Raw genomic sequence first — 26,607 nt, 5'->3', positions numbered from 1 at the left:
ATCATGATGTATAACAAGGAATGCTAGTATGAATTAGCAAACAATTTTATCAGATAAGTAATTCTGATACTTAAATGTTACATTAGCTAAAATGTAGAAGCTTGCATTTTGCAAATGATCTGATGCCATAGCAACAGGCAGCAGCATGCTACAAGGAGTTGCCCACATTCCTTCTCCTCCACCCCTACCCATCCATATCCACAGTGCAGCTGAATTCTAACCCCAGTTTTTTTACCTTCCTTGACAAAAACATACCCCTCATCTTACAGTGTAAGAAGGTCCAGTTCTAGACCACTTAAAAGAAATCCATAAATAAATCCATGTGATAGGCATGCTGCTTGCTTATGTACTCTTAGTGGAGGATAAACCCAGTATTGACTCAAGCTGTTTCAGATCAGACTGATATTATACAAAGAATGTATTCCCATATTATAATTTGAAATTATTTGCTGTATTGGGTTTTTTAGTTGGTTTTTTTGTTTTTCAGATTCAACTACAGATTGATGTAGTCAATGACTTTTTGATGATTGAAATACTGGGAAAATAAAACAACAACAATAAAATTAAATGTTTTAATGTACAAATTAGACATGCTCAGAAGAGTAAAACGTGGGAAAGACAGATACAGTTGTCTAATCTGAAAGATTTGGGTTGCAAATGAATGTGTTTGGACAACTACAAAAAGCACAGAGTAGTGGTTTGTACTTTAATTCCAAGTTGATAGGTAAGTTTAGGGAACAGGGTAACATTTTATGTTTATAGCTGATAGCAGCCAGACTTTTATATCACACTTCTGTGTTACTTTGTGTTGTAGTATCATAGAAAGAAGTATTCAAGGAAACTGTAGCAGAACAAATTCCATTGTATCCTTCATCCGCACCGACTCTACAAATTGAATATATTTTTTTTCCTTACAGTTCTTGGGAACGATCTGACAGTTTAAGTTATGATTTCTTTCTATTCTTGGTGCTAATTCAGTGTTGCTGGGGTTTGCATTTGCTGACTTTGGTTCTATTCAGTGGCTTCATCTCTAAACTCTAGAGAATGTGTTACAAAAGCATTTAACTCAATAATGTAAGCCTACTGAAATTGTAGAATGTAAAATATGTTGTGTGTGTTGTAACTTGTTAATTAAAGGAGCAATTATTAGAGTCTTTTTGAGTTGAGTGAAATGTAATGTTATACACTTCTGCTGTGCTGTAATCTTGCAATTTCCAACAGTATTCACTGAGTTCTTCGCATAGTTTTCCTCTAATTAGTCTGCAATTACCATTGTATAATTAGATTAATATACTTTCATTTACTGCAGCTACCTATTAGAAAATTTTGCACTTCTGCCTTTATATTTGTCCTATATGAATGAATAGAGAATTCTATACTTTCTTTAATATGGCCTTAACTTATGTAGGTGAAGAAAAATCAATATTTTCCTATTTATGTTTTTTAATTCTTTCGATGTTTTTAGGTGATGAGTACCAATGGAAGGGACCTTTCTACTTCATCCAAGGAGCAGATCCTCAGTTTGGACTAATAAAAGCTTGGGCAGTTGGCAATACAGGAAGTGGAGATGACGAATGGGGAGAAGAAATCAAATTAACAGAGCAAGCAGTGCAGGCCATTAACAAACTAAACCCCAAACCCAAGTTCTTTGTGTTGTGTGGAGATCTTATCCATGGAATGCCAGGTAAGGCGATTAAAGGTGTTGAGTGGGATCATAAATCCATTTTCTTTATACTTCAGATTGGCAACAAGGCCTGGACTTGACAGTATGCTTTCATAGCATTTGGTATCCTACTGTTTTGGTGTTTGGAAAAAAATAGAATTTTTTATAGATTATTCTTGAGATGTATTCTCATTTTTCGTCTTATTTTATGTGTCACTAATTTCGGGGGTGCATTTCTGTTAGCTGTTCATTTGTTTGTTTGTTAGGGTCAGCGTCAGGGTTGGGGTTAGGCCTGAGGAAATGCACTTTGAAATAAACATCTTGAGAGGACATATTAAAATTCTTTCTTCTAAACAAATTGCTTTGATAAGCTAAACAATGATTCTAGGCATTGGGAAAAACAATGCTAAGTAAAAAGAAAGGTAGCTATAGTTTCTTGAGTATCCAAAGTGAGTGAAGCTCTTTCTAAAGCTTGGTAAGTTCAGCTGCTTCAGTATTTAATTTCTTAAAGTGCTAAAAGTCAGCAAAATCAAGTTGGAGCATTCTCTCACGTTGCTGTAGGAAGCAGAGATTAGTGTCTTTGTGTGTATAGTCATAGGAAGAATGATAGAGGATCTAGAAAGGTGTGTTCCAAAATTTGACAGTTGTAACTTTAAAATAGACTCATAATACATTTTGAACAGAAATAATCTTGCAAACTGACAAGTGGTCTCAGAAGCAGATCTATACAAAGCATCTTTGATTTCTTAGTCCTGAAAACAAGCAGAGCTGCAGACAGCCTTAGCTATGCAGGACAGTGCAATGATCCAACAAGAGAACTTGCCAAAAATGGGAGTCCTTCACACTTTGCTCTACCTGAGATGGTGCTTCCTGGCATTTAATTGCACAGCAAGGTTTGAGTGTATTAGACATCTTTCACACAGTTGAACCAACAATACTTATCCTACTTCATTACTGGTTTTGTGCAAATGATTTGTTGCGTCGTACGCTAGTAAACATATGAATACAACTTTGCAGTCAGCCCTTTGTCTTTCTGTCCAAACTGATGAGAGCCTGAGATAGAAGTGAATCATTCTATTCCACAGAGATAACTGGGGATTAGCATTCTGTCATTATTTGCCCAAAGGGCAGAGAGATATAATGTGATACCTCAAGGGTGGCAGAAATGCCGAGTCAGAAAAAATATTTAAGGAAGGTAAATCTGAATGTGTGTGTTTAAAATAATTTGAAACAATAGTTTAAACTGTGTGGATGTGTATTTTGGAAGTGAAATAATAGGCTTTTCAGAGAATTTTCTCCTACTTTTTTTTTCCTCTCAGTCTCTGGAATAGAAACTCTTCCAAAACACAATAAAGGTTAAACAAAAAATCTCAGAAAATATATTTCAAAGTGAGACAGCCCACACTACATTTTAGCAACTTCTTGAAGTACATTCTAACAGTTTCTTTGGTGTGGCTTATTAATAGCTGTTAGTTTATAAAACATTGCAAGACACTGGCATTAAGAAGCCAAGCTATTGGCTCTGTAAGAACTTACTTGCTGTGTTTTGTTTGTTTGTTTGTTTTTTTAATCAAATGAAAATCCCCTGATGTTAAAAATGAAACCTTTCCAAGTTCTTCACAGTGATGGTTTCTGAAATACCTGGAAATAGTGCAGTTTATTTCTCTAGTTTTCTGCCACATTACATGCTAAACTCTAGAAATCAAGGTGATTTCCTACTCAGGGAGGAATGATTTCCTAATTTTTTTCTCTTATGGGCATGTTTGAAAATGTAGTGTGCATCCGTTATAGCTCAGATTAAAAAAAAAGAAAGAAAGCCAGAAGAGCTCTCATATTCCATTATGAAATAGCACAAGACTCTTTCCGCTAATTCTGGTACTAATACTGTGCTTGAGATGTCGTATTTCTCAAACACATTACCTCTCAAATACAATTTCACTGCTCTAGCCAGTGATGTTTGGACCTCCATACTGCATGTTTCTAGTTGTATGGTACTTCAGTCATTCCATGCTCTTCCACAAAGGAGTCTCTCTAAAAATAATTCCCTTATTGTGTTAGTTCAATAAGAGGAAGGAGTAATTTTTTTTTTTTTTAAGTAGGAAAAAATAAAAATTACATAAGGCTTTTGTTTAATTTTAGCAACTGTGAATTTTGCTTATATGTATCTTATTCAATATCTCAAATTACCTTTTAAATCACTTGTGTATATCAGCTATATTAAAACAACATTAAAATCAGGATTAATGGTAGTGTATCAGTTACTATTGCAGCATACTTAATTAAAGAAACCTATAGTCAGCTGAGGTTCAGTTATATTTTATGATCTGTTGGCTGATGTCTGTGAGGTTCTTTGGATTTTATTGCTTCGTAACCACTGCCGGGAAATAAAAAAAGCACAAAACCCCAAACGTTCCTTTCCTAATATGCTTTATCAAGGAGAATTCAGTATGTTTATAATGACTGTTTTAAAGCATGCACTGTAGCTTTCCATCTGAAGCAAGTTTGAAGCCTTTGCAAAGGAACTTCATGAAATCTCAGAATGCCAGCAGCTAGAAGTGATGAACAGAATCCTGATCAGCTGGGAAGCAATCAAGCACAACACTTGGAATCCATTACAGATGTCATTAGAGCAATGAAGTAATCAGTGCCAGTATCTTGGTATTTAGCTGCTGATTAAAAGTAGTTTGTATTCTGAATATTATTTTCAGAATTTTTTCTTGACTACGTAATCTTGATTACATAATCAAGAATAGGATATCTATTCCTGGTAATGCTAATATTCTGGTACATAATCAAGAATATTAAGCAATACCTTAAACTGCAACTTCGTTACTAAAAATGATTTCTCTGAACATGATATTTCAGTTATACCTAGACACCATTATAATGAAAGTCTTTCTTCTAAAGGCATTCGTGTACATTAAGTTAACATACCATAACTTAGTATGGCAAAATAGTAATCTGCAAAATATTATTGATTGAGTAATGTGTTTGTTTCAGTGCATTTTTCTGTAACTCTGGAAAATTATTTCATTTTTTGTCAAATCAAGTTGGAACCTTCTGTTTTGGCTTATGAGACCTTCCTATGCTCTTCTATTAACCAATAACTTTTGAGCCAAACAGTTCAGCCAGCTGTCCATTTGTCTATACTGGAACAACCCTTCTGAGATAATAGAGAAGTGATCTGCAGTAACATCAGCCAGCCACTCTTGGATGCATCCTGTCAGGCCCTGCAGATTGTTTTGGGCTGAAATTTTTTGAGATACATAACTGATTCCTCTTTCTTGTTGCTTCTTTAAGTCAACTTTAGAAAACAGCAAAGAGAGGCAAAAAGAGCATTGAATGCCTGTCATTCATCACTGCCTTACTCAATAGTGTTTCCACATGTTTTTTATTATTTTATTGCTAAAGTAGTTGCAGAAACTCAACTGCCAGAAACAGCTGCCAGGGATTAACATGCTCCCTCGTACTTCTATCTGTGTGAGTGGCTGGGACCTGGTTGGCCCATCTTCTATGTGTGTTGAGAGGTTGTCCCAGGCTTGCTCTTGGATAGCAGATATCAGTTGCAGTTTAACATGCAGCACTGTACTATTTTTATGTGCCTGAATTCCTTTGGAGAAAGTTGTTTAAGCTGCATTTTTGTAATGATTCTACAGCTTTCAGGGAGTTGATAGATGCCAGTTCTATCCAACAAAGTCCTTCGGGGGATGTAATTTTAGACCAGGCGTTTAATTATTTTTCATTAATTGCTCTGCTTATATGGGTGAAAGAACAAGTAAGACAGCAAGTCTGCAAAGTTCACTTAGCTCTGACGAATAAAATGTACCCATTTAGAGACTAAATGAAACGAGACTTGACTAATAATTTGTGTAATCAAAAAAACTACGATTGTAAATGTGATTAAGCTAGATCTGTTAGCAATGTGATGATGGATTAGTGAGCAAGTAATGTTTGTGGTTGCACTTTTTAATTCATTTGTATGACTGTTAATTAGAATAAATAAAAATCATTAGAATTGAATATTATGGCTCTTGAACTACAGTGTGAATTCTTGTACTAATTTCCTTAAGTGAAGGCATAATATAATAATATAGAGACCTGCCCAGGTCTCTATATGCTAAATAATCCATCACTAGCCTTTTCAATCAACTAAGCCCAGGTAGTGAGGTTTTTTTTTTCTCAACCTTTGTTTTATATTAGTAAATGCTTTAATTAAAGGATTTCAATCTGTTCTCTACAACAAGTTTCTCAAACAAATGTGTTTCTGGTAAAGCAAACTTCGCTCTTGGTAATGTGAGTGAAAACAGCATCTGGCAGCCAAAAGCCATGTGTACTTTGCTTCGGAGTACATCTACTTCAGAATTTGTTCATTTGGCTGAGACACTGGAAGGAGGAAGAGAGTGCTCACATCCCTTGTATCTGCTATGACAAAGGTCTTTTCTCTCAATAATCCATCTATTCCGTTTTTTATATACCTCTGTTAAGAAGTAATCAATCTAGACAGCTTTGTAAATGATGGCAGAAGATGAAACCATTGTATTTAAGGTAAGCTGAATTCCAGTATACGAATTTTGTTGTCTCTGTTCTTCTTACATGCCAGCATTAATTACAATGGCACCACTTCTTTTTTCATTAATGTGCCTATACTTCCATTTCTCTCATTAGCTTCATAAGCAATCGTTCATCTTTCTAGCTTTATCACATCAGGATACTTATTCCTGAGGCCTGTTGTGCAGCTTTTTGCATAGATTTTTATTTACTTTGAAGATAATAAAATATTTCAGTGATGTTGCTCATTTCAGCTGCTTTTTGACTTTTTTTCTTTTTTATTAATTATATGCCTTAGCTCTTTTTAATTACCTGTATTGTATCCCCCCAGCTGTGCAAGGCAGAGCGTGGGGAGGGAGGGAAGCTGCAAAGAGTTTTTTTCATTTGCTAGAAGGTTAGAGCTGCCTTGTGCCGTTCTGGACCAGAACAGTGGCCCTGACATTGGTACACCTGGTTCCTGGGGAGATCTTGTACTGAAAGGAAAGCACTTCATTTAGTCCTTACATCTACCTGAGAGCTTTGTTTGTCACAGTGACTTCCCATCTCCTGTCCCAGGGTTTGGGGAATCCTTGCAGTTTTTCAAAGATACTCAATATTATTGCAAGTGGTTGCGGTAATGTAGTAAAGAAGTCTGTGAGGAAGGATGGTATTTGAGTGGAACATACATAATCACAATATGAATTTTTTATCTAGGCCAAAGATAAGGTCTCCTGAATTTCTTGTATTCCACTATTTAAAACATTTCCTTAGCATCAGACAGATTTGTCATATTCTTTTAATAATTGGCTGCTTGGTAGCATAAACACTGTCCTTGTTCTCACTTGTCAACATACATGTGTTCTTCCATGCACATGTATGCAGATTTGCATTTCAAATCCTCGACTGAATAAATACTAGAAATTTGATATGATGCAGTAGAATATGTAGGTGTGACTGCCACTTTGTGGTCAGAAGAGTAGTGGCTGCCCTGGCTACGAGCGGGTCACCAGCCTTTTTGCTGGCACAGGAGGGCCACAGTCCTGGCCTGCTAGTCTTACTACCAGCTTGTGGTATGGAAACTCGCTGTGTGGACTGAAGTTTCTGGCTCCTCTTTCTCTACCTGCTGCTTCCTGGGTCCCTAGAGCTTCTAGGACCTTCTCGCCAGCCAGTGAGCTCCCTGCCCCTGCACACAGGGTGTGCATCTCTGGTGCATGTTTATTCACCACAAATCTTTCATGTTTTTCTTCTCTGTCACTCCTCAGTAAAGCCTTACTGCGTAGCAACTCAATTTGACTAATTATAGTTTTGGGCAATGCTATGTGCTTTATGCAAAAAGCAAGTAAAACTGCCAGCTACATGTGTCCTCAAAATTATGTGCTTCAGTCTGTAATCCTGTCTTCCATACAAACAGTGTTTTTGTATAATAATAGAGGCGACGATATACACTAAGTTTTCCAAGAGCAGGTGCCAAATATTGGGATTCTGAGTTCAAATTTAGGCAGCAATTAAGGAACATAATTTTCAAATCAGCGTTTCTCCATTTGGTTTCTGCTTGCCAATTTGATGATCAGGACACAAGATGAGCTGGGCATACTGGCTTTCATATGGTCAGTACCTCTTATAAGCTCTGACACGTAGGCTGGAGAATTATTTACGTGCAAAACAGCTTCAGAGCTGAGGAGCATCAGAGGTGATGGCTCTGTTGTAAAGACAGCCGTACGGCTTCATTCTGGTTATAATCTCTGTAAAGATTTAAGGCATTCCCTCTCCTGAGAGAATTACCAACTTGAGCCTCTTTCTAGGGCCCAGATGTGTGCAACTGCTGCAGTTCAGAGTATTCCTGCCTTTTGCTTCTCTTAAACACTGAGTCACTGAATATAGCTTCTTCCAAAGCTCATGTTTCTCTATATACTAATTTTTAAAGCATAGGCTGCAGCAAATAATTACAAACCTCTGCCTTAGAAGGTAGCTCTGGGAATACTCTAAGTTTCAAAGGGAAAAGCATGTACCATAGTAAACAGCCCTTATCAAAGCATTTTATTTCTCAGTAGTAAGGGCACCTCCCTGTTGTGAATATTTTAACTTCTCTTCCTTCAAAAGCAGTATTGGGCTTAACCAGGAAAGATTTGGCTTCAGTAAGAACTGAAGCTAGTGCCTCCCTAGCAGCTCCACTTGTCTTTTGTTTTAGATCCACTCAAACATAAAATGATCACTGATATTGTGTCGTTGTGGAGATACTAACTTTCATAGCATATATTTTAAAAAGTGTGCAGTTGTTTGCGTGTGAATATCTTTTCACCTCTTTACCAAACATTTTGAAGGCATTTAGTGTACAAACTTGTCAATTTTCAGTTGATATACAGTTGATGCAGCCTGACATCCCTTATAAGAAAAAAGCACTGCAAAGCACTGTACTTGTCCTTTGTTACATCAGATACAAACCATCTTGTTCACATTTCAGTAATGGAGCTGTTGGAAATTTGGAGCCCTTCTGGTAGCTTTTGTGCACAAGAAGTGATATAAATGCAAGGCTGAAATCTCTATGCAAATGCACAAGCTGTCATTTATATACTTGTGAACTGAATAAAATACAGAGAAATGTCAGATCTTGTAGAATGTCTTAATGCTATTGTAGCAGAAATGCTAAGCCATGGCTTGAAGCAGTGATGGAGCACCTGGTGGGAAGGCAGGGCCAGCCCAGAGGAGCTCAGGTGCAGTGGAATGCAATGCACTGAGTGACTGGAAGGGTTGGAGCCAGGATGTACCCCTTCCCAGCCCTCATTTAAGGGCTGGCAGTGGAGGCAAGGATCTGGAGATTCTTGCATGCCTGAGGCCCTCCAAAGGTAAGCCGTTTTCTTTTTCTGTGTGTCCACAGCTGCTACATTTGGGTTTGTCCTCATTTGCTGCAGCCAAAGGCTTTACCACCCCACTGTTATCACAGTACTTTCCATCATATTGTAGTGTTACAGCTTCTTAGGTCTTTCCAAAAGTAGTGACTCCTATTTATTACCATGGAAACTACTATGGATACAAAGAGCACAGTAATGCTTTCTGATACAGCAGTTCTCAGCTACAAAACACTATTCTTCAACATAGTCACCACCAATAGCTGTGCATTTTCACTACTGATGAACGAGAGCCTGCATGCTGCGTTAGGAAAAATCTTCATTGCTACCTAGAACTTGGCTTGTCTTCTCTTTACTGCTGAAATGCACCACCCACTACCTCACTGCACTGCTATCCACTGTTTGCTCTCCATAAATGTTCATGAGTATCAGTGTTCACTGGGGCCATTTTTTCTGCATGGAGGAATTCAGTTCCACCGCTTTGCTCCACCCGCACTTCCATGTCAGGCGCCATTCTGTCATAGTGCCCCTCTGCTGCCATCTGTCACACAGCAACAACATGTCATGGAATGCTGGTGGGAAGGTTCAGCCTCTGCTGCCATCCCACTAACAGCCACCTGGGCTGACATCATAAGACAAGAGGCATTACTTTCAGAGCAGCAGTCATAGCTAGAATGAATTAAGATTACATCCAACGTAGGAAAAACTGGCTGGTAATGCTTAGTATTCTTCTCAATAAATGATTTTACAGCTGTGAACTGCTTTTACTAGTGCTTCTAAACTAATGTTAAATAACATGTTTTGTTAAAACAAAGGAACAGTAAGTTTCCTGTCCTTGAGTAAAGTGTGTGTATATAAGGAGATAACTTTAAGAGTTTTAATTTTAACTAATACAGTAATTCTTTAAAAAAAACATAAATCTCATGTAGAGGGCAAGAGCGTGATGCATGAAAGCAAGTTTCTCTTCTTTTTTTTTTTTAATGCTCTCAGCCTGGCAGAGCTGGGGAGGAGGCAGCTGTGTTCAGCTCTGGCACATGCAGCTTCAGCAGCATTGTCAGCTAAATCCCAATTCCTGAATCTTTGTCAGTGGAGATTTATAACAGAGCACAAAGTAGAAAAGGCATAGGTTAAGTACAAGGTAGAAACAGTGGCGTTGAGATGTTTATACTGAATTAGGTATAGGTAAAAACTGTATTTGCTGAATGCTAAGTAAATCATATATGTGTCAGTGATCACTGTTGAGTTTTCTTTTTCCTGTACTGTCACCTAAAATACTACATGCAGTGTTTGATATACTTTCCTGACAGTAAGGTAGCATAAGCTAAGTTAACTCACCGCATCCATCTCTATTACTGCTGAAATTTATCAAAAACTTTAATAGGCTGGGTGTGATGGAGGCAAACCAAAAGGATTCTTGGCTGTTTTCTTCTCCAAGCCTGCATGCTATTCTTAGTTATGTCTAGGAAACTGGGTAGGTAGCACAGCATTTGTCAAACATTTAATAATACCGATTTCATAAAATGTCACTGTGGTTGCATCAATAAACATCTATAGTAATTATCTGATTCTAGTTATACCTAATGAAGCATTCAAAGCCTCCAAGCTGCTTAGTGTGAAATTTAATTTGCTGTAATCAGCCCAAGAGCAGGAAAGCAGGAGATGCTCTCTATGCAAGTAGAATATCTGCTTGATGATGTGTTGTAGTCTCGTATTGCAAGCATACCATGGGGCTGTCACACAAAAGTGTTTATCTTGAGCAAGTATATACTTGTATTTTAGACTATGATGTATAGTCAAGTCCACAGCTCACATAAGGAAATGTGCTGGCCACAACAATCTGAATGAAAATCTTTGAAATGTGATTAATTACACAGTTGTCTTAAGTCATGCATTTTTCCATTGTACTAGATTGATTACATATATTTTATACATGTGAAAACATTGGTTTTTTCTTCTGTTACAGTAAAAACATCATTTCTCAAGTTATGATGCCTTTTGCTTCTTTCTCAGCCCTGAAAGTTTTGAGTTAGCTTACGCAACTTTGAAAATACATACATGGAATGGGAATCCACAGGGAATTATTTATTTGGCCTGTTGTACAGTAAATGTATCCTTGTGTTTGAATCTTTGTTGCCTCCTTTGTTTCCTTGGAATTGCACGTGCTACATGTATGGATTAATTTGCATGAATTCACTGCTTTGAGTAATGCAGGTATTGTCAGACAGGGTGATCACAACCGGCTTTCTAGTTTCAACATGATTGGTTTTTATAAGGCATATTTCCATTTCTTCCTTCTTCCTTGGAGGTCAGTGACAGAAGATCTTGTCCACATCATTTTGACTCAAGCTGAACAAAGCTGTTATTTCCAAACTGCCAATGCACACACAGTCAAAGAAATGTGGTTTTAATAGGGAGGAATTGGTCCAAAGCATCCAGTTTCCATCTGTGGCTGTTCTGCCCATGGCACATTGCCTGCTTCTCTTGTAAGGGCTTCTCTGATCATTCCATAGCCAACGTGGATGTGGAATAAAGTCACAAAATGGCAAAGGATTATTTGGGTTAAGAGAGCAAATTCTAAGGAACAAATGATTTGTTTAAGCCATTGAGTCTTGCTGATATTAACTGCCTTTTCATTATTCATTTGCTCTAATAGCATTTCTATTTAAGTAATTGTAATTGCAAGTATGTATTGCTTGTATTGCAAGCATTTCTTAGTTTAACAGGACAATTTCATTGGACTTAAGTGACTAGCACTTCAAAGAGTTATTAGCCATGTTGGTATCTACACAATACAAAACTCTAAACATTGTGAAATTTTCAGACAGCTGTAAAATTTCATAGATCATCAATCTTTCACAAGAAAATGTGAAAGATTAAAATCTTGCTCTGGCTCTTAAAAAATGAACGGTTATTGAAAAGAAAAATGTGTACCTTTTGCTTGTTTTTATTAAGTTTGTTCTTACAGCTTCTGTAACATTGTAGTATTTTCCCTTGCTTATCATGATTTCATCAGAACAAACCTAAAGGCAGTAATGGTTTCTGCCCAATGGGGAGTTAGTTCCAAAGAACTAAGATGAGAAAGGATAGAAGAGCAGAGCTGGGCTTAAATGAAGTATAGTAGTTATTTTCACAACAGAAGGTCGAACTGTTAACTCCGCAAATTAGCTTGTTAAATGGGCATCTGCATGGCTAAAACTCAGAAAAATGTCAGCATTTGCAGTCAATACACTGAATGTTGTTCACTGAAACACAAAGAGTAGTTGAGCCCCTAACAGGCTGCCTCATTCACTTGGGGGGTTTTGTCATTGCTTTAATGTAATAATTCTTAATTATTATCTAAAACTGGAGTTAAATTTTCTTCCTGTTTCAATATCAGAAGTTATAAATTTGTGTTTTCATGCAGGAAAATTCTTTACTGTGATTCCTTCTTGTGGCTCAGAACAGATTATTACTTGTTTCAAATGTATTGAACACATCAGTTGCTTATGGCTATAGACAAATGGGTATTTCAGTCCTGCTTTTCTGTGGGCACTAATGAGATGCGGTTCTTTTTTAAGTTAGATTGAGCAGGCAGTTTGCCCAGGAGTGAATATAGTCATGTTTACATTATTTTCATCTTCATATTAAACATTTTTTGCATATCATAAAACTAATGTTTTTAGGCTAATGGATTATTAGAAATGCATATGTCTGAAGAAGAGAGAGAAGACATTTCAGGTAATACATCACAGGCTAAGCCAGGAAAACCTATTTCAGAACGTATCTGTGCTGGTTTTATTAGCATTGATCAACCTACTCTTGCATTTAATAATTGTGAATGACACAGGGTATTGCATGACTTTGTTCTGGCAGATTCTAGAGAGGAAAAAATACTGTTTGAAACAAGTTATGAGAATAGACTGAGGATTAGAAAATCCACTGAGATGGGTATCCTACTAGATCTTTTGTTCCTGTACCAGTGGCCTTGTCTATTGTAGGAGGGGCCTGTAAGATACTGTCTCATTGGGAATACCTTTGGGCTTTTGGCTTAGATAGCAGGCACAGCAATGGGGCTGTCACTGAGGTCAGCAGAGACATGCTGAGAGGAATGATATGAGTTTAGCTGTAGCTAAACTTGAGCTAACAGCCAAAACGACCATGGAGATGAAAAGCAATCCTATTTTGAAGAGGAAACTACTGTCGCACAGTGGAATAGAGGTAGTGGTTCTGTGGAGGTACTTACAAAAGAAGCATGCTGTGAGTATAGCCTTGGACTCCCCTTTCGTCTTCCGTAGAAAGATGGGAATAGAACCAGGGGAAGTCCTCTAAATGTCACATAAAAGAAGTCATGAAAAGCACAAAAGGACCAACACCTTAAGCACAGGAGAGTGCCTGAAATAAATAAATTGATTGAGGTAACTGTGCTGCAGTGATGCAAAGAGGAACTAGAAGGCCCAAGAGAGTACACAGATCTGTCATTTGTTTGTTTATAGCAATCATGTGGTTGTTTCCATCAAGAATTATATGTCTTCTGATGTCACAGCAGTTCTGATTTCATTATGAGTTACTGAAGGAAAGAGTCCAGTGTTTTTGTTAATTCCATTTTCATTGGTGGTGTTTTGACATTTTGCATTTTACTTCTATAAGATGTAGTTATTATTTCTGTTCGATATTTTGAGTAGTATTTTAACCTGCAATTTAACTCTTACCTGTTCTTTGATAATCCATCTCTTGGGTTAGATGGTAACCACATCAGAGTTGTCATATCAGTTCTTTTTAAGGTGCTGCTTGCATAAAAGCTCATAGTTAAAGAACTTTTTTTTTAGCTTGCTTTTTCTACGTGAAAATCTGCATTTTCCTTTGAAAAGGATGCATTTGCAACTCCTCTGAGGTTTGGGACACTTGTATGATATGATGAAAAACTGAGAGTGAGTAATTTAGAAATCCAGGATATGATTATGCCACATTTTTTGCATTTTCTTCATATGTAATTTAGAGAGTAATTTTCCCCTTCTAAATAGATAAAACAGAGGAAAATCAAGGCCCTTCTGATGGCTGATATACATAGGCAACAAAAGAAATCTAAATGTGTAGGTTATGTTACCCTCCACTTGCTCTTGTCCATTGGTTTCTTGCCCTACCTTACATCCCTTCTCCCCATTGGAGCCATCTCTGGCTCACCAATTTCAAAGGTAGATTCAATTGATGCACCACTTCTTTGGGGGAAGATTCTCTGCCATATTGGTTGGGAACTCTATCAGTTCTCAAAGGAATTCAGGAAGTGTGAGAATGGCATGAGGCCAGAAGGTGAGGGTTCCTTGACAGAAGCTGGAATTTTCATGCTACATAATCAAGGGATTGGTAAATTGGCTGAAGTCAGCTTGGGTAACTTTACCCTACCAGTGCCTGTCCAGGCTGTCATCTTAGCAAGGCCTTGTAGAGGCAGAGAGCTCTTAGGTCAGGGCAGGCAGTCAGTGGGGATGTGAATGTGTACTCAGTCACAGTAAGGAATCCTGTTTGCCAGGCTTGAAGTCATGTTAGGTTAAACTTGCTACTAGACATTTGGTTATGTTCACCCACGTTGTTTTTCCTGTAGCAAACCATGACACAGTAATGTCTATGCCAAGATTTGTGAAAGTGCTAGGCAAATAGTACTGAGAAAAAACAGACCGAAAAGGAGCTTTAGAGGCAGCAACAACATAAGCACCACTTGGGCTGCAGCACTTCCATCCTATGCTGTAGACCCTTGTGCCATGGAGATGACTGAAAGGGACTTCTCAGTAAATGACTGGAGAGCAAGTTCTCTGGAATGTAGCATCCTTGTAGCAGGCTGGTAGTCATCTTCTCTGTGAATTTATGGTGATAGCTTTAATTGTTAAACAAAAAAAAAAAAGTCCATTTACCTCACTGGAATTTTCATCTCTTGGAAGATAACACACAATTGGACTGGCATCCAGACTGATGCAGCAGCAGTTCCAATCATGCGCATTTGTCTGACAAGGACTGGCAGCCTCTTGGTGCCAGGAAATACTTTGGGTTCCCTTCCTTGTGCTCACAGAAGACACAACTAGGGGTGCCACCTACTAATGCCAGTATAACTTCTCCTCTCCTAATTCAGATTAGTAGTTAAATGGGTGCTATTATTAATTGACTGAATACTTTGAAATACTTCAGGGAGAAAACTCATGATGGCAGTGTAGATGAAGGGTTGTCTCAGATACAGTTGAATACAGCACACATTGCAGTGCTACGGTTTGGGGGCAAACCGTTTCAAATTCTTTTTATAGCTAGGGCATTTAAAAAAAAAAAAAATCTAAATCCAACACTTTGCTGTAGAGGCGCTCTCTGGAATACCAAAGTAAACTGCAGTGTGCATTAACAGCAAGAGGATTAATTCTTTGGCACAATAATCTGAGAATTCTGCTTATGCTGACTAAAGTCAGCTTCAGCAAATGCTTTAAAAGCGCATTCTTTCTTGAAATCTGCTCTTTCAGTGAGTCAAGGCAGGTTGCCTTTACTCCTTTAAGCGATGCAAGATGGAGTACTCAAAGTGTTAAGGCAAACAGTGATATAACCTACAGGAGGAAGATGTGCCATTGCAGAGGTGTTGACATCACACCTTTGTGTTCCTGTTCACATCATCAGCTTCCAAAAACAATAGGCCAGAAAGCTGTGGAAAATTGTAGGCAACTGTACCAGCTCTCACTTTTTTGTTTTTCTTAAGAGCCAAACTGGCCTTTATGAGCTATTAATTTATTAAGTTGTTTATCTTAGGTTCTGTAAATACGATCTTTCCCTAACATGAAGACAGTGTACCTTGGGATTTAGAAATGTCACTGCACATAATGCAAGGATAGACAGAACAGAAATGAATCTTAGTTCCATCTACCCCGATGCTTCCCAAATTACCTTTTTTACTCTGCTTCTTGACATTGTATTTTCTACCTATTTGCCTCCAGCCAACCCTCTATACACTGGCAAATAAAAATGTTCTTCATAATCACTGGAACCACTAAATATTACAGTTGGCCCTGTCCCAAAGACAGTAGAGACACTGCTCTTCCTCTTTCTACCATAATCAGTGTAGCTATCTCTTATTTTGAAGTTGTCTTCGCCTTCCAAGGAAAGGTCAAGATAGAATATAATTGTCCAAAATAATCTTTACATAGTAGGATTTCTTAGACTCTGTGGACAGAGACCTTGTTTCCCATTTTGAGTAATCTGTTTTCTGCAGTATAACACTGAATGTGTTTCCCTGTTGCTATAGAAATAGTATTGCATTAAATGAGGGAACCAGTGCCCTGTTGTCAACAAATCTAAGTCTCTGGAGCTTGAATTTCACCACTGGGAAGATGTACACACAATTCTACAAATTATTTCTGCAGCTTATGCATAAATGTCTATGTACTCTGCAACTGTTATCTGAATTTCCCAAAGTGATAGCAAGTAGATTAGTGTGGTGTAATCTCTTTACTCATCTCTTAATTAAGCCTTTCCCCTCATCTTTTCCCCGCCTCCCTCCCACACAGAACACATTTTTGTATTTATAGATTGAGATTTCCAGTTCTTTACATGGGAAGGTGGGGAGAAGCAGGGCAAGCAGCTTTCTCACCAGGCTCCCTGACCCATGGACAGCAATGAATACCAGATTTATTTAATTTGTTGTTGTTGTTTTAAATCCAGCTCCTCCAAATAACTCAAGATGTTACTTGCCCTGTTTTTTTGTTGTTGTTATTGTTGTTTTTTTTGGTTTGTTTTTGTCCCAGAACTAATAAGGATTTTTTTTTTTTTTGAAAGGATGGCCCAAACTCACCATGCACCCTGTACATTAACAAATCCTACAAACCCACCTGTTCTCCTCTAGTTCCAAGAGATACCTGGTTGCCATATACCCAGTATTTCTAAGTTACATGGAGATTTTGCTCCAAAACCTTTCTATTCTGTTCCTAAGTTAAAGATGAGCACTATAGATTCCCTTCCCTTGAACTGACACAAACATATTAAATCTCACACCTGCCTTTACATTTAGATGTATGGATGTGTTATTTTTCAGTATTTTTTTAAGTGTCAAGTTCTAGTAATTCTAGTAATGGCAATAAAGTACAAGGTGTATCTATTGGGAATAGAAAAAGAATTGAAGTCTTTAGTAAAAACAGCTACCAAGGGTAAGTATTTCTCACAATGTTAATCATAAGAATTTTGAAGAAATGTGGATAAAAATGTATTTTATCTGGTACATTTTTTGTCAGGAGCCCCTGCAGTGCATTTCAGTGTATAATACATATATATAGCTACAAAACTAGAACATGGACTTGTATGCAAATATGTAATTCGGATGTCAGAGTTCTTCTAAATTTCCTCTAATTTCTTCATTAACAAATTTAGTTATTTTTTTGTGAAACAGGCTCATGTTAGATGCATGTTATGTATTGTAGGACAAAATACAGTTTATAAATATGTGTTTTAATTAATAAGAAACAGCCATATTTGTGGCTTCTATGCTTAAAGATAACTCTAGAAAACCTCCCAAAAATGTCATCATTAATATATAAATATAATATATATTATGTAATTAATATATTATTTATTTATTTATTTATACATCATATATATATTTAAAAGTTTTCTGAATTTGTTTAGTGATTGTAAATTAATTGAACAAGCTTAGAGGCCTAGTTTCAGAAAACTAGAATAGTAATTCTCTGAGTATGTATATTACTACAAAAACAGAGATGAGGAAAAAACTAGTAAAGTACACAATTACCTTGCTTTAAAATTAATGCCATGCTTGTTAGAAAACAGTCTCATCATATGAGTAGTCACCACAAGACAATAATTGCATTTTTGCTGTTAAAGTAGTTCTCATAATGAAAAACTGAATAAATTCCTTTGTGCAACCTTAAAATATGAACTACATCTTAATCTGTTTTTTCCTTGTGTAAAGCTGACTCATACCATCCAATGTGGCTGCATTTTTCACCAGATTGTCAGTCTATAGATGACAAGAACTGGCCTGCCAAAGCTTTTAATGCAAAACATTGAACATGAGGTTATCTACTGCTGCACGATCTGTTGGTTCCTCTCCAGAGTGTTACTTAAAGAAAATTTCAGATAATGGCTGAATAATTGACAAGGGAGGGGAAAAAAAGCAGGAGGGAAGGGGCTGTGCGAAAATACAAAGTGAAGATGTATTCCATACTCTATATCATTACAGATCTAATAGTGAATATTTTCTTACTGAATATAGTATTTCCATTAACAAAAACAAACACTGAAGGTAGTAGAAGATAGCATGAACAGTAAAATTGTTTTTGTGGTGGTTTTTTCTATAGGAACTCAGTGGAGAAAGGACCAAGAGCAAGATTTAAAGAATGTTCTGAAAAACACTGACCAGGACATCCCATTGGTATTTGTCAGTGGAAATCATGATATTGGCAATACTCCAACAAGAGAAACAATAGATAATTATTGCAAGAGCTGGGGAGATGACTACTTTAGCTTTTGGGTTGGAGGTGTTTTCTTTCTTGTGCTTAATTCTCAGTTGTACTTCGATTCCTCCAAATGCCCAGAGTTAAAGCAAGCTCAGGATGCATGGCTTAATGGGCAGCTGGCTGCTGCTGAAAAACGTAAATGCAAGCATATAATAGTGTTTCAGCACATCCCTCTGTTTCTGAGAAAGCCTGATGAAGACCATGATTATTTCAACTTGGAAAAATCAGTTCGACAAGAGATAATGGAAAAGTTCCAAAACGCAGGTAATTTCTTGAATTCTCCTTTCTCTGAATTTTTGCTTCTAATTGTTAGTGGCTACAGGGCCAGGAAAAAAAAAAAAAACTTGCATGGTACTGTTTTCACAAAGTTTGGGGTACTGCTTATAGGACTCGTTCCTCTTAGGTCAAAATTGTAACCGAAATCCAAACATCTGTCAGAAGAACCCAGAGTAGTTTAAAACTTCGAGTGAAAAGGAAAATGAGTGAGAAACTTTTAAAAGAAGTAGCACAGATTTCATTTTGCAAGTACTGGCAAATATTAGACAACCGGATTTTTATTTACTTTTTTTTTTTTTCCCCTTCTTAAGGAGTGGAAGATCGGGTATTGCCATATGATAAAAATACAGGTTTTTTTTCTTTTTTTTTTCCCCATAAAACAGGAGCAGAATTCAGAATTAACTTGGAGACTGTTTTCTCTGACAGTGAGCCAATTTTATAGCATTATCCAGATTTATTTGGTGCTAAAGAGAGTCTTGCTCTGCTAAGTTTCCACCCTTTATTTATCTGTTCCTAATAGAGGTCATTTCTGGGATAAAAGGCAGGTAGAACAAGCTTTGAATGAGAATATTGTAGCAAATCCCTTAGTTTTTTTGTGATGAAACTTGAATGCCACAGGGATAGGTACAGTGTGCAGCTACCTCTCCACACCGTTCCCATTGTTTCCTGCTAATTGCTTTCATGTTTCTGGAGTGTGCTAGTCCCTCAAAATTTCTTGCCAGACAGTCATCTCTGCATCAGTGTCATTTTCTCTGTATCTATAAAAGAACACATTATTTGGATTACTGAACAATGGAAATTGAATATGGTATTGTTCCTAATTTACCATGTAATTGTTAAGCTAGAACTCATCCAAAACCAGTCTAATTTCCAAGCTCTGAATCTCCTCCTGTTTCCAATCAGTAGGGCCAAAATTCATAAATATCTGAGGGCTCTTCAGGAGACTGATATTTGAAGATTCAAAATTTACAAGACTGCTTTTTTCTCGTAAGGAGATGTGCTGAGCATACCTTATATTTTGTATTAAGATATTACAAAGATATCATTTTTGGACACAAGTATTTTGGTTAAGGATTTTGGATTTATTACAAAAAAAAGGGAGACTGTGTCTTCTTTAATTCAAGGAATATTTCACCTCCTGCTCTCGCACTCTCCACCTCTCCCTATGCTGCTTGTCATGATGCTGTCTGTGTTTCCAACCACTTTGGCAGACCAGCATGTAGTTATGAAACATTTCAATATATTCAATATAACGTGTATATTTTAGGGCTTGTTGGCTTTGGAAATACACTGTTAGTAGGGTGCATGCTGTATTTCTGTTGTTAATAACTCAGGATCAAACCTGGAGCTAGTCCAGTTATCACGTCTTCCTGTTGATACTTCTAAGTTTATGGTATCAAACATGGAGCCACCACACAGAGAAAGAGAGAGGGACAGATGGGAAAGGAAGGACAGTCTAAGCATTTCAGTCTTTCCATAAACAATGCCAAATGGGTTTTTTGGGAAATAACAAACTTTTGAAGTATGGTGGTGTTACACAGAAGCTTCAGAGGTATGCAACTTCAGTAAAAAATTGTTTTAAATTCTGAGCCCAAATCTTATGTAAGTGGTTAGAAGACAATAACCACATTACGGAATGTTTTTGGTTAAAGTATCCCCTCAATGCAAGCAGAGATAAAAGATTAGCTGTACAGGCTACATCTGGTACAAAGTACTGAATTGCATTTTCACATTAGAAGTGTCCTTGACAGTTGAGGTAATTAAAGATAAATTTATGTCCTTATGATAAATATTTATAAATTGAAAATCTAGCAAATGTAAACATGTATTACTACTGCGCAAAGTTAAACTATATTTGTAATCAGCATGTCTCAGTAATTTTAATAATCCCATTTTTTTCAAATGCATTATAACAAGTAATGTCCATGGAAAAAAACAATGTAAGTGATAGTGAAAATCTACTCTGTTGAGAGCATAGTTTATCACTTGAGAATACATTTATGAAAATGTATTTGTATAACTACTAAATGTTTAGCCCCAGTTGTCAAAGGTTGTGTGAACACTTTTAAAATGGGGGTGAGGTCTGCTTTGCTATGTGAAATGCATATTCAGTTCTTAAGAATTATATAGTGATGTTATAAATAAGTGTGCTTTGTAGAGGAAAAAAGGGAAACCAGGTACTAGTCTAGCTGAAAATCTGATCTACGTGCCTTGTTTCTTTGAATACGATAAATTGGTGTTAAAATTTCAAGTTTGTGCAGTAGAAGACATACTCTTTCTTATATCTCTCATCCAAGTATAGTTTAATTAATTAGCCTATTGCAGACATTTTCTATGACCAGAAAGATATGGGTGTTCTTGCTGAGCTATGGGCAACTTTTTTAAAGAGTTGTTGCCTGAGACTCATAGCTGACATTCTGAAAACTTTTAGTACATTTAACACAACATAGTAATAATGACCCTAATGAAGTAAAATATGAGGGCTGCTCCGAAAGTAATGCCTCCTGTTTTATATCAGCCCACGATGTCAGAGGCGACTGTTGGTGGGACAGCAACAGAGGCTGAACCTTCCCACCAGCATTCCATGACATGTTGTTGCTGTGTGACAGATGGCAGCAGAGGGGCACTCTGACAGAATGGCGCCGGACATGGAAGTGCGGGTGGAGCAAAGCGGTGGAACTGAATTCCTCCATGCAGAAAAAATGGCCCCTACTGACATTCATCAATGCTTGTGAACATTTATGGAGCCTGAACAGCGGCTGTGAGCCCGGGGGGGTGTAGGTGAGTGTTTCAGCAGTGGCAAAAGTGGCAGTCACTTTCACTGGTGCAGATTTTTACAAGCGTGGCATGCAGGCTCTCGTTCATCAGTAGTGAAAATGCACAGCTACTGGTGGTGACTATGTTGAAGAATAGTGTTTTGTAGCTGAGAACTGCTGTATCAAATAGTGTTACTGGGTTCTTTGTGTATGCTGTAGTTTCCATGGAAATAAATAGGAGGCATCACTTTCAGAGTAACCTACAAACAAGTTTAAGACCTTGGCTGAATAAAACCTAGGTTGATAGCTCCTTTATCACCAACAAAACTGATAAAAGAATTCATGGTTCAGAGCAAGATGATGAATACAGGTCAGCTATCGAGGGCAGCTAAGGGCCTTCTCTAGATAACTGCATTCAGTGTTGTCCTACATAAAGCTTGTGTCATAGGTACACTTCGCAGACTAGGACCCCAAGGAAATGTCATGAAGCTGCTTCGGGGAGGGCCAAGCTGGGTATCAGGAAAACCTTTTCACCAGAGGGTGATTAGGCAGTGGAATAGCCTCCCCAGGCAACGGTCATGGCTCTAAGTTGCTGGAGTTTAAGGTGCATTTGTGTGGTCCTGTGTAGAGCTAGGGGCTGGATTTGATGACCCTGATGGATTCCTTGCAACCCAGGATATTCTGTGGTTAATAAGTTTGTCTCCCACTTTCACCAGTTGCATCAAGCTCTGGATTTTTTTAGTTGATAAAGAAAATTTAAGGAGGTTTTCCTGAAAGTTTCTAGGGTCACAATTACTAACAATATAGTCTTTTCTACTAAGATTCTCATGGTGCTGTGAGCTTTAATTCTACATTTCAATTCTGTATTATTCAGAGAACACCTCTGATGAAGAATGTAGAATAATACAGAGCTTCTAAAAGGCTGCATAAAATAATTTCATAATGTTGCTATTTAAGGCTGGAGAGGTTACAAAACAAAGGCTGCTTATCCCCTGACACCTACCAGGTGGAATATTTCCTTCTCATAAGAGGTCTGTTGGTGGGATTGGGATTTTTGTAGAGCAGGGTCTGAGAACTGGCCAAGCACTGAACAGTCCTGTTAACAGAGCTGTGACTGTGTTTCACATCTTATTTGCTGCTGTATTACCTGCTTAGCAAATGGGGTGATGTGAGGGCTTCTCATATGGCAATGAGATAAAAATCAATTTAATTCTACAGGAGAGATTTTGCTTATGAAGACTACTAAATATTATCATCTGCTTTGTAGCGTTGGAGGCTTGAAAAAATTATATACATCACTTGCCCAGGGGAGAGAAAAGAGGTACAGCAAAAAGTGCCTATGGTTAATGTGTGCTCTTCTAGGGAAGGTGAAAGGACATCATTTTTGAGTGCAGAATTGTTCTGAGAACAGATACTACTGTTGAAACCAACCACACTGTTCAGCAGACTAAAAGCTGCTATGTGCTAGAAGGGAAAGGCATAAAGAAAAGTCCATTTGTGCCTCACGCTCTAAGGGAAGTGCTCAAGATCAGTTTATTCTTATGACTTAAATGGTTGGATTTGCCAGAAACAGTGCCTTTAAAAATACACATCTGCATGTAGAAGCATGTGGATATGTGCAGGCACTCCAAGTCTCTTACAGAAGCTTGGGATATAGTAGTTCTTTGCTTTGCTTTGTTCTCCTGCTTGTAAAAACTCCAGAAGGGTACCAGAGAGTATTGATAACTTTCAGGTGTTTCACTGAGTATGGTTTCATTTCCTTACGGAACTGCTTCTCCATCATTTTGCTTCCATTTTTACTCTACTGCTGCTCTTACCTGGCTCCTGCAGTTTGGGGACAAATTCATATAGGTTCAGCTTTTCTTAATATGTATTCTTTCTTCAGCCCATGATTGGTTTGACCAGGGAAGCTAGTGATTTTTAAATAGGTGTAATTCTAATTTAAACTGATTTTTGCCACTTAAATAGCTAACATAAAGGCAGAGTAATTAGATGAGAATGATGGTCCCTGTTGCCCACTCCTGTGCTTCTCCTTCTCAGGTCCTTGGGCAGAGCACAGGGCATAAAAGTGCATAAATTTTCTTCCAAGTACTCATCCAATCTCCAACAATTTTTCTTTCAGAGACTTACTAAATCACATTATCAACATAGTGCTATTTAGTGATTTTTTTATTTTATTTGTTCAGCTGCTTTTTGATAACTCTCAGCTTTCACAGCGATCTGTGGGAAGGAGATACCCTTTTGCAGCTGGTGCTATTTGAAGTAATACCTTCTTTTGTTTGCTTTGAACTTCACCTGCATTCTGTACTGAAGCTGTGAATTTGTAAATGAAATGCAGTGAACATTGGTTTGTGTCTGCAGTTATTTTTAAAAATTGTTCATTAGCCAGCACTTAAAGGGTAATAATCTGGGCCATCTGTCCAGTCAGAAATACTTTTTTTTTCCCCAGAAATCTCTGCAGAGTGCATTGGAGAAGAAAAGTCTGTACTGAACTCATTACATATTTATTATGTCATTCATATTCCACTAATTTAGCCTTCTCTTACAGTCTCATTTGCTTTTGCTGAGAAAAGCATTTATTTAATTGAAGGCTCAGTCTAAATAAAGTATGCTACTGATTGCCTATGCTGATTACTCCAGGCTTTCTCTTCCTAATTTGGAAAATGTGCTTGCTTTTCTTTGGTTTATTTTTATATGGGTAATTTTCTTCCTATATTTTTACACTGTCCGTAGTGCTGGGTTGAGCAGTTTGGCTTCCAACTGAGGCTGAGCCAGTTGCACTGAGACCCAGAAACCTGCTTCAAAATAGGTTTTGTATAGGTATGTTAAGAGCTGGAAAACAACTTCTGAATTCAGGGGATTTTTGGAAGCAAGCCATGGGAGTGTGTTACAGAAGTTAGGCTCAGACACCCCTCTTAACTATTTCAAGTCTGAATTCTAGCCCAATATCCAGGTTTTGTAAGGAGAAAAATGTTTTCTTGGTGCATGTATCTTCATGAAAATTATTTTTAGCATTTCAAGGTAAATGTGAGCGTTGTTTTCAGTCTTGTTTTAGCCTATTTGTGCCTCTGCAAACAACGCATCTAGATTTTCTTTGAAATTGGCACTCAACCTGTATTTCTTGAATTGTTAAACTAACAAACATCCAGGTTTTTCAGGAAGTTGGGAAAAGAGATGCACTTTGCAGAATCTTATTGTTGTACTGGAGGTCTCTTTTTCCCTCTTTGTTACCCAGACTTTCATACAGTGAGCAAGTGTGTGCTGTCACTTCAGATCTCATTTATATTGCCATGCACATTGCTCCATTTTGTTTATTCCTTAAGGATGTTGAACTCTGCCACTCTAAGAGCTCAGACTACCAGAAGCTGGAGACTTGACTTGGTACCTGAAATCTTGCCAGTAAAGAGCAAGTCACTGTTATTGAAATACCACTTTGCGGGAAGACATTTGATGCTTGTGACAAAACAATGTAAGCTTAATGTGAGATCTTCTGAAGATAACGCTTGATTTTATTCACGTTTTTTTTAAACCAGGGCGTTGAAAGAACGTGCATCCTGCACACACTGTCACGTCTGCTGGGCTGTAGTATCATGTTATCCCAAATTGCCCTGCTCAAAGGCCTACATGGCAATCCCCTCACTCACACACAAAGCCCCTGGTTCAAAACATGTTTGTCCCATACTACAGTAGTGCTGTCTCCTCTTCCTAAGGCTCTCCCGCCTTAACAGGGAAGGGAAGGGCTATCCAGTGTATGTCTGATAAAATGCAATACTGATTTAACTATTCCTTGAACTGAAAGGTTGGTTAGAGGAGCTACTGCATAAGGCAAGGTTGTCTGTTGCGCTGTTAGGAGGAGAGCCACGGTCCTGTTCGCTTTCTGCAAAAAATGGAATTATGCCCAGTCTTCCACCTCCTAACATTTCTCTGCACCACAGAATACAGGAGCAATGCAGTACCAAGGAAGGGATGGAAGTCTGGAACTGTTATGCTGCAGTTCGACAATAAGCTGTAACCAGGACATATTCATTCTCTTAGAAATTATGCGTGACACAGCTAAATGCCTTTGTTCTCTTGGCAGTGCAATTATGTCACAATCATGCTGACCTCTTCACTCCAGTGTTGCAGAATTCTTTTACAAAAAGGTTTCTCAGAGTGATTAAGTATAATTTGGTGGAAAGGAGATGCTGCACTTATAAAATCCTTCAAATTAACCTGCGCTTCTCCTGCTAACTGCCTTCTGCATGATGTCCAGCATGTAGTTTCCTTTAATATAATAAATCATTTTCCTCATCTGATTCTTGTTGGAAGTAAAATTGACAGCATGTTAAAGGCAATGGCATAGCTAGTTCTCTTTCAAATTTTACTGAATATTTTAGTATCAGTACGTGGAGAACATTTCAGGTAGAACTCCATTGCTTTCAGACTAATATTCTGCCCTGGGTTACATGGGGACAGAGGTGCTGTACAGTGGTCAGAATCAATTCCAGAATTTCAAATCTTTTTTTTTTTTTTAACAAAGAGTTTAATATTTTTGCAGATAGATGGTTCTGAAAACTCTGTTTTGTCTGCAGGCCTGAACCTCATTTTTTTTTTTAGAAGCTTGCATGATGAGAGTATGGTTTTGGAGCAGATGAAGCATGACATGTTGTGCTGCACCGAAGCTTTCCATCCAGAGTATGACCTGGCTTTCAGTCCTGTTCTGATCAAAAGTGACTGTCAGCTCAGGCCTTCTTTGCCCTGGTAGTCTGTTCCCACTTTTAGTGTCATGCAGTCTAACATCAGGCTGTGACGATCACAGAGGTAATACATAGAATTTTTTGTTTTCTTTTTAATACTATCTGCACCATTATTTACTTTTTTCTGATCTTAATATTTTTCTTTTAATGATCTATTGGGTGAGAATAGTGCCTTGCCGATAATGCTCTTTTGACTAATAGATACTGTAAAACCTTCATTCACCTTTAAATTCAACTCAGCATGTATTTCCTAGAAATGAAATAACAAATGCTTGAGAAGCATTCTGGACATTTATTTACACGGTATGATTTTTTTACTATTTCCTACTGCTT

The 26,607-nt window shown here is 37.6% G+C and overlaps 2 protein-coding genes across 11 annotated transcripts in view; one reads left to right on the top strand and one right to left on the bottom strand.

Moving 5' to 3' along the window:
- Positions 1 to 26,607, bottom strand: part of LOC124417203 — an 86,606-nt gene that overhangs the window by 26,980 nt on the left and 33,019 nt on the right. The gene's annotated exons all lie outside the window — the stretch shown is intronic.
- Positions 1 to 26,607, top strand: part of CPPED1 (calcineurin like phosphoesterase domain containing 1) — a 52,384-nt gene that overhangs the window by 7,613 nt on the left and 18,164 nt on the right. For 4 of the 10 annotated variants that reach the window (XM_046900577.1, NM_001159982.2, XM_015294145.4 and 1 more), the window contains exons 2-3: positions 1,466 to 1,684; positions 18,348 to 18,770. In XM_046900577.1, the coding sequence (XP_046756533.1) occupies positions 1,466 to 1,684; positions 18,348 to 18,770 (642 nt within the window). Of the gene's footprint in view, positions 1 to 1,465; positions 1,685 to 18,347; positions 18,771 to 21,391; positions 21,556 to 26,134; positions 26,339 to 26,607 lie in introns of those variants that run through there. The other 6 variants (XM_046900579.1, XM_046900578.1, XM_015294146.4 and 3 more) reach the window with 3 other exon arrangements.

The sequence above is a fragment of the Gallus gallus genome, chromosome 14 (genome assembly GCF_016699485.2).
Source record: "Gallus gallus isolate bGalGal1 chromosome 14, bGalGal1.mat.broiler.GRCg7b, whole genome shotgun sequence".
Taxonomy (NCBI): Eukaryota; Metazoa; Chordata; class Aves; order Galliformes; family Phasianidae; genus Gallus; species Gallus gallus.
The sequence above is the reverse complement of the archived record's forward strand: the minus strand, read 5'-3'. Positions and strand labels throughout refer to the sequence as shown.